Genomic DNA, 8,709 nt, shown 5'->3' with positions numbered 1-8,709 from the left:
ATTTTAATATGTAACAATATTGATAATATTATATCGTTGGTAAAAAATACTTACAAATATGAAAAAGATTACATTGTCACCACCATATCTATATTATGATAAAATTTTATAATATACTCAATGAGCTTAATATTCAATCAATATTAGGACGCCGATAACAATCAGCATTAATGCTCAATGAGGCTCAATTTATGTAGGTCTCTCATTTAACATAGTTCTTTATTTAAAATAACATACTTTTAATAGTTGTAATGGCACCATGATGGTTTTAGCAGTCCTCTATAATATTTTAAATATAACTTATTATACTATTATATTGCATTTAAATAAAAATTTAAAAAATAGAAAAAAATAATATCATGCACATGCATAGGTTATTTACTAGTTAAATATTACTTTAGATAAACTCCACTTCCATCGCACATCAAAGCCCCATTTTGTTAGCTCGCTACTTGGTTAGGTCAACAACCTCTCCGGTTAATTCACCTTTTTCTCTCTAATTTTCTTAGAAAGAAAAGAAAAGACTTATTTTCCTTTTTTTCATTTGTTATCTGAAATGAATGTTAGGGGGCTCTCTTATAATTAACTTGGCAATCAGGATTAAAACCATGAAGTTCTTGACCAAAGTCTGAGCAGGCTTAGACATGAAATATTGGAGGTTGTTTGATCCATGACTAGAATTAAAATAAGAATTGAAATGGATTGAAATGAGAATAAAAATAGTTACATCGCTCAAAATATTTGGTTGGTGGCTAGAATCGAAATTTAATTAGAGATTTGGAATCGAAATAGAGATTTGGATCATTAGTAGAAAGCTAGATTGAAATTTTTAGGAGAATTAGGCCATCCCATTCGCCCTATAATGAAATTCTGAATAGGATTTCCCCAACCAAATAATTATAATAAGAGTTATCCATTCCCATTCTCATTTCAGGCCCCAGCTCCCTCCCCTCAAATCCTTATGAACAATTTCAAATTTGAAAGCACAGCCAATTCAAGTTCCAAGTTGAACCCATTGGCACTCGACTGTGCTACCAGTCCCTTTTTGGATGAGCCCAGTTCACCTACTAAACAATCTTGTCACATGCTCAACGTCCCCCAAGGACTGACCACTCCTTCAAACTAGTTCTCGATTATCTTTTCTTGTTTTCCTGTCACACAAAAGTTGGACAGACCACAGAATGTTAATCCAATGATTTAGGTTGCGACCACAATTCACCCTGAATGTTAAGGCAAACCAAATCTCAAGTATGTCCTATTGCACTAGCCTGGCAGAGTCTGCTCTACAAGATACTTGACAATGACAAACCGAAGACTGATATTTTACTAAAAGAATTTACCCCAAAGAAATTACTAAGACATTTACTAATCGTATTGCTCAATAAAACATAAACGAAGATATCAACAGCTGAAGAGCAACAAAATTTGGCAACAAGCTTGACACGTTAAAGACATGATACCGTTGTCAGGGAGGCTTCTTGCAGGGTATTGAAGCTCTGAAATTATGCAGGTCATCTCTATCCACTCAATGGTTGCTTAAACTGAGCGTCTCGTCTGCTTGGGTGCTCTCTTATGGTGACTCTTGTTTTATAAGATAAGACCCAACATATTTTATTTAGAATTTCCTCAACTATCAAGCATACCTTCTATTAGTCGCCTCAACAATGTCCATGAAAGAGCGGCTACCAATTTGTCTTTTTCGGCATGGACTGAAATGCCATTGTAAAATACAAAAGATTCATCTCTACATGGTTCTTCACCAGATCCATTCATCAATTCCTAATAAGTAGCAAGCCGATCGCTGTAACAACAAGTGTTGAAGGCAACCCAAAACGCAGATGGCTCCAGAATGAGAGGTTGTAACCAAAAAACTGAGCCCGACGAGCCTGCTCACAAACTATCAAGTTTGCAGCTGATCCCAGTAATGATAGATTCCCAGCCACCGTACTCGCCCATGCTAATATGAGCCACGCCTTGGTCACTTCAGCCAGAGAGATGCTTGCTGCAGATGCTGCCACTCGAGTTCCAAGTAGCAGAACTAGAGACCAGAAGAGATATTACGCATATAAAAGCAGTTCTCCATATTAATAACTATAATTCATCAGTAAATACATTTATAAGTTACTTACCAAGGACCTGAGGTACACTAATGAAGAGATAATACTGAGTCATTGCAGACAAATGCAGACTAACCAGCAAGATTATTATCGTTATCATGCATTATCATGCAGTAACTGCGATAATGAGTAAAAATTCAGAATCAGAACTCCGTAGATGCTAAATTCCTATTTATATGATAGCTGGGGGAACAGCAGGAATGAAAGGTGTGGAGAAAACAACCATCATGTTATGGCTTAACCATAACATGATAAACTATTGCATCTAAAAAACTAGATTACTTTTGAAAAATAAGATTCATAACTTCCAATGATTAGGTATTTAAGTTATCTTATTTTTTATAGGCTCTAATAAATGAGCAAGACTTTGTCCCACTCCTTCAATCAAAAAAAAGTAGGTATATAAGTTATCTGTAGAAGAAAGGGTTTGACAAGATAATTCCTCTCAAATTGTTAAATTTGTATTCGAAGTTAGCAAACATCTATCTTCAAATTGTTAAATGGTTCCTGTGAAATTTCATTTTATCGGTAAGCCACATCATCTTCTCTACAGTCCAAATATCCCTGTCATAAAATGTCAATCCTCGGTTCCCTTGCAGCTTCATTAGTTTGTCAGTTTTGTAAAGTCAAGAGTATGAAATATTTTTGAAGATATATTCAAACTTCTAACTCCAAATCAGTTAAATTATACCTTCCATCATGTGAACTTTGCAATATAAATTAATTCCCTGTTATTTATATCTCATTCTTACTAGGCCTCCAAAGCAACTCCACACTCATGTAGGTAACATGAAGTGAAAGAACTGAGTGTCAAGAAGGATCTTAACATTATCACCATGAAATGATAAAGTGACAGGTGCAATAGGATTGCGAAGGGAATTTAAAGGTACCGGATCAATCAAGCAATGTCAGTCAAGATCGGTTAAGAGTGACACTTCAGAACAAGGAACCAACTTCTTAAACAAACAAAAGAAGAAGAAGAAAACTTCTAGTAAAAATTTGGCCTTTAAGATCCTCCTGAATGGCGATAAATGAGAGCAGTATAAGAAAGTAGCTTGACATTGCTGTTTTATAAAGTTTTTAAGTGCTGCATGGCAGACTGGCATTTACCGGTATGGTACATGTCATGCATGCCTTGTGCTGGTCTGAGACAGCAAAGGAACATGCCAGACAACATGGATTGGCACAGGCTCGCATGCCTATCTTTTATTTTATAACCAATTCCCTGTCAATTGCACAAGAATATTTTTAGACACCCTCTTGATATTGAAGAAGCTTGTCAAACGAGTCTCAATTTCTCTCTCAAAGAAAGCATTTTATATGCGTATTAGTTTTGTTACATACAAGCCCAGTCATTTTCCGTTTGAACAGATCAAATTCCTTTAGGAAGGGAGCACAATTGCACATGATAGAAAGCCTGTAAACTGCGCCCTGGAGTTGGTATGAACTTTGATGCTGCTGTGGCTAGTTGATTTTTCAAAAGGAGCTATTACAGAAGCAATGAGGAGTTTAAGAAAAGTAGAATCATGTCCCATGCAGTGTATCTTACTATCTTCACTAGCACAATTGATGTTGCATCCTGTGGATGGGCTGATGATTCATGGTTTAGAATCTCTACCAACAATACTTGGTGTCATTCTGTCTAGATGAGCGCAAAAGGTAGCATACCAGTTCTTTACATTTGGACTTCGTGTGCTGAATCAATTCATAAAACTAGAGGAATGATTGAAGCTAATGATCTCAAGAAACTGGATTCTGATTTAAGAAATCATTTTTGCTGTCTAGTGACAATCCGAGCATCCAAGAGCGACACAAAATGAAAATCAAAATGAACAAGCAATCTCATGAGTGAAATAAGTATGTTGAGGTCCATTGCTGCTTTATCAGAGGGAAAATATTCAAACACACAATCAAAAGTGGTTTCTTCTGGAAGTCACGATTGGAATGTTGAATCTTTACAAAAAGAACAGGGAAAAAAACAGATTCAGATATTCCTAACAAGCTTGGAGTATTTGGCTAAAATTCCAGCTTAGGAAGGAGCTCATAAAGCAGTACATTTCCAACTTCCTCTTTTATCTTTTTGATGTAGAAAAGCAAGTTACGGTTGGTCTGTCAGACAACCTTGTGACAAACCCAGCCCACAGATAAATAGATGAGTTCCAGAGATTTCAGCTGTTAATCACACTATGATCCCGAGGTCTCGTATCGTCCACCAGACTCTATTGCCTGTCTCCTCAGAACTTGAGGATATGGCTGTATAAGTTTGTATAGAAAGTTCCTGTTCAAGTAAGGTGGTTTTTCTTTGATTTTTCTTGTTCAACAGAACCCTTGGAGCTGTCTCAGGAGATCTATTGGGCAATTTAATAAGGGATTTTCTGAACATGTTTCAGTTTTTCTGTTTTTTCAAAGCTTTGACCTCTAATAGTTTTCAGCTTTTTTTTTTTTCAAAAACTTTGATCACCTAACTCATTCTTGTTTCTGACATGTGTAAAGATATTTTCATATGCTCCCTTGACAGTTTCATATTAGTTACAGTAGGGAAAAGGTTACAAATGCAAACAGGCAGATACTAATTTGTATTCTAGATTATGCAGCATCATCATAAGCGGATCATATGTGATTCCAAATCACTATAACGTAAAGGTGTCCTATATGTTATACCTGAGTTCCCCATAATACCAATTTGCTAATTAAAGGGAAGAACACAAGCTAAATTCAGCTGTTGATAGAACATCTATATGTAGACCCTCCAAAAGTTAAATATGCAAGGCAAGTATGGAAGCCATTTTCTCTACATGTAACAGAAATTCAGACACACGCAACACCGAGTAAGTCTGAAGATTTTAATACATTTTAATCCTCACATGCAGCAGGACAACTATTAAGGTAGCAAAAGAGCACTTAGAGAACCTATTGGAACTGATCATAAGGTGTCAAGTTTAACCTTCTTACAATCCTGTATATTCCACTAGCCAATGGGACAAAAACAAAGTATTAACTTACCAGTAGGTACATTGGAGGCAACATTTGAGAGAATAAGGATAACAAGGGAAAGGACCGCAATTCCACCAGCACTATCAATCCGTGAGTATGGTTCCATCCAATCCCATAGAGCACTTGGTATGCCAGTTTTATTGAAACCATCAACGGTAATGAACATCCCACAAAAGAATATCAATAATGAATAAGAAACCTGGTTTGCATTTGCAACAGAAACATCAGCTCAATCTAGAATGTTTTCATGAAAGGATAATATAAATTTTGCTGAAAAATATGCATTTTCAATTATATGAAAGTAAAACTTGTCAGGATAAACAAAAATTTCCAAATGGTGTTGGAAAAAAAAAAAAAAGAAGAAGAATGATTGCATTATCACATAAGCATGCAGCACAGGAATGAAAACTTTTCATTTTGCATAATACTAACTAAACCTCAAGATATATAATTTACCTTCTCTAGAGAAGGACGGGCATCCTTAAAATCCAGTACAATGAGAGCAAGAGCAGCAGTAATCGCACTCCACGACATGTTTAGCCCCATTAGAAGAGCAATGAGCATTCCAATAGTCACAACATACACACCCGTCTTCCACAACAATCTCTTCCACCTCTCCACGGGAATTTCCTTTTCCTCCAAAGAGAGGTTAGAAAACCCTTCTTTCATGCCACTCATCCAGCTCCCATTTCTCACATATCTCCTCCCAGATGCACCTTCCTCTCTCCTTTGGGGAATTCCACCAACCCCCCCCAGCTCCTTCGATGCATTCGAAACCTTTGCAGACTCAGTTCCAGCACTTGTGGCCGGCCGTATGTCATTCTCACTATAACTAACTCTGTTCCTCAATGTCTCCACATGCCCAAACTCTCCATTTATCGATGGGCTCTGAGGAATCGATTCGATCATAGAATTCCAATCCTGAGAATTCATAGAACCAAGGTGTGACATCGTCGCCGGCGAAAAACGGTGAGAAGTGACATCCTCTTCGGCGATCATATCCTTTGCTGCTTGAGCCACTTCCACATCCTTCTCACTGGACAACAATTTCCAGTAATAGCACAAGAGGATGGCAGCATTCACAAGTACTCCCACAAGCATCGCAGGGACGAGACCAAACAGGAATTTCCCGAAAGAAATCTTACTTTGAACAGCGATTACCAGGTTCTGCGGGTTACCGATCGGAGTGGCGGCGGACCCGATGTTGGCACTAGAAGCTAGGGCTAAAAGGAACGGCTGCGGCGGCAAATTGTTCTGCCTCGCAATTTTGAGGATGAATTCGGTGAGAACAACACAAGAAGTATCATTCGTAAATAGAGCACTGGAGATGGCAGAAACAAGACAGATTCGGAAGAGCAAATCCTTGCTGCCTCTACTTTTCCATGAGAGCAATTTACCCAAATATTTGAACATATCGGCCCTTTCGAGATAGGCGCTAACGACCATGGTACCAAAGAGGAGGCCAAGGATGGGGAGGTCGATCGCCGCATAGGCGTCTTCGGGAGTGATCACGCGGAAGATGACCATGAGCATGGCGCCAAGAAGAGATCCTGCAGTCCTTCCGATAGGGAGGAAGGGCACCGCGGGGAAAACGGCTAGGACCCAGAAGATCCCAAAGGCGATGGAGCCTAGTACTACCTTCACGGTGGGTGCCATGGCCATCTTTTTGTTTCCTGGATTTTGCCGAAAACTCCTCTAGATCTGGAGGTAAAGGGGAAGGTCTGGTTTTCTACTTTCGAATTCTACGATCATGATCTGGAATGCTCCGAAACTTAGAGGAGGAAATCAGAAAACTATTAAAGCTTTTGAGAGTTTGGCGAACATCAAATCCTATGAATAATGAAAGAACAAGAAGAGGGTCCGCGGAAGATATAGAGATCGTGCTAAGTGATTCATTGGATGGGGATAGTCAAAAAGGATCGGAGTGGATAACTTCTAATAAACATCAATGCCAATCTTCTCCCCATTTTTCAAACAATTAATAACCCCATAAAAAACACAAAACATATACAAAACCGCACCAGCCTTCTGTTCTCATTATTTTAGAAAGAATATACACAGAGCCACGACCAGGAGATCATGATCCAAAAGTGAAAAAATATTGGCTGGCTTTTTAGAGCAAAAGGGAAGGAGACTAATGGTTGTGGAGCTGACCGACCGAACTGAGGGTAGGTCATGGGTGTGTAATGCGGTGCCATAATTTGAAGAGAGAATCAGCAGATTGAAACGAAGAAAAGTCAGCCACCAATGGCCACATGGCCACGAAGTTCCGCTCAGCAGGCGCTGTTGTCACTGCGCCACTGGAGCCTAATGGAAACCCCATTTCGGGAAAGTAATACGTGGGGCCTGGAGGGCCGTTTGAGCTGTGCGCCAATTCCGTCCGGTCCCCTGTTTAGCTATTGCACGCGCCAGGCGCTAGTGAACCAGGCAAATCTCGGAGCTCACGGTGGATAGCACGCAGTCGGGAGTTGGTGAAATACAAGGGGTAGCGTGGCGTGTTATCCATTATAGGATTTGACGCGGTCGAATTGCACTTGGTGCATGAAGTACGGAGGTCCTGTTTAGGGGTCGTAATCGGTTGAGCCATTACCGAGATTGTGCGGACTCCACTGCCGTGGGACTGGGAGGACAACGGAACAACGAAGAAATATACTTGCTAGAAAAAATTGAATTTTGTTAAATGAAGACAGAGGCAAAATAAAAGTTATATCTTATAGGGATGTTTCTATCTTTATATGCTTTCAAATAATCAGTGAAATTTTATTTATTTTTTTGCCAAATACTGGAGAATTGTTATCTGTGAATGTGTGTGCGTGTGAAAGTTTGTGAGTTGTAATTGAGGTTGATTTTATGTTCATCTTGATAGGAGCCAAAAAAAAAAAACAAAAAAATAATAAAATTTAAAGAGAGCTTATGTTTAAAGTTCATTTGGTTGGAGTAATCCAATATAGCTGTGTTTGGCACGAAACAAGAATAAGAGAGATAGCATAATAAATAATAGATTGCATATTTATTTTATTGAGAGAAAAAATAAAATAAATACTACGGATGTAATAATTTTTCATTCTAAATTATTGAGTATAGATAATAAAAAATTATCATTATTTAATAGCAATACCCTTACTTATTTTACATTAATATTAATTAATTAAATCATATATATCACTATATTATTAATATATTAATATATTATAATTTATATATCGCTTATCAAATAATTATCCAATCCTAATATACATTTATTATATATTATAATTATATTTTTTATTTATTGTTATAATTAAGGTGCTAATATATTTATTAGTACATAACTAATAATTAATCTTATATGAGATTTATTAATAATTAGTATATATTTATTAATAAACTAAAAACATAATAAATTTTCTTTATAATGAGAAATGTATATTCCAATAAATGTATAACTAATTTTAAAATATTTTTTAATTTATGTAAATATATTTCAATATTGATATGATCCATATGGTGGTCTTCATATAACAAATTATATGCTAATGCCTATCATATAATAACCAACAAATAGATGGAACAAAAAAAATCATTACTTGAATTATTTATTCCATAGTATTATTGGAAA

At 37.1% G+C, this 8,709-nt stretch overlaps 1 protein-coding gene across 2 annotated transcripts; it reads right to left on the bottom strand.

Annotated features, from left to right (window-relative positions):
* Positions 1 to 1,301: 1,301 nt before the first annotated feature.
* LOC105055616 (silicon efflux transporter LSI2) lies at positions 1,302 to 7,381 on the bottom strand. Of its 2 annotated transcripts, XR_002165871.3 has the most exons (4): positions 5,568 to 7,381; positions 5,121 to 5,310; positions 2,130 to 2,234; positions 1,876 to 2,038 (listed from the first exon to the last, which is right to left on the bottom strand). XR_002165871.3 is itself a non-coding variant. In XM_010937504.4 (3 exons), exons 1-3 carry the CDS (start codon positions 6,771 to 6,773, stop codon positions 1,773 to 1,775), a joined length of 1,662 nt encoding a protein of 553 aa, XP_010935806.1. In that variant the 5' UTR covers positions 6,774 to 7,375; the 3' UTR covers positions 1,302 to 1,772. The 2 variants fall into 2 exon arrangements, 1 of the variants encoding a protein (XP_010935806.1); XM_010937504.4 differs by lacking the exon at positions 2,130 to 2,234 and having other exon boundaries at positions 1,302 to 2,038; positions 5,568 to 7,375.
* Positions 7,382 to 8,709: the final 1,328 nt, after the last annotated feature.

The sequence above is a fragment of the Elaeis guineensis genome, chromosome 12 (genome assembly GCF_000442705.2).
Source record: "Elaeis guineensis isolate ETL-2024a chromosome 12, EG11, whole genome shotgun sequence".
In the NCBI taxonomy this organism is placed as follows: domain Eukaryota; kingdom Viridiplantae; phylum Streptophyta; class Magnoliopsida; order Arecales; family Arecaceae; genus Elaeis; species Elaeis guineensis.
Note: the sequence above shows the minus strand (reverse complement) of the source record. Positions and strands in the feature narration are given on the sequence as shown.

Coding starts and splice junctions, on each gene's coding strand:
- LOC105055616 (XM_010937504.4), bottom strand. CDS start 6,773: ATGGCCATGGCACCCACCGTGAAGGTAGTACTAGGCTCCATCGCCTTT. Junction 5,311..5,567: donor CCCGTCCTTCTCTAGAGAAG/GTAAATTATATA, acceptor AATGCAAACCAG/GTTTCTTATTCATTATTGAT. Junction 2,039..5,120: donor TGCCTCCAATGTACCTACTG/GTAAGTTAATAC, acceptor TCTGGTCTCTAG/TTCTGCTACTTGGAACTCGA.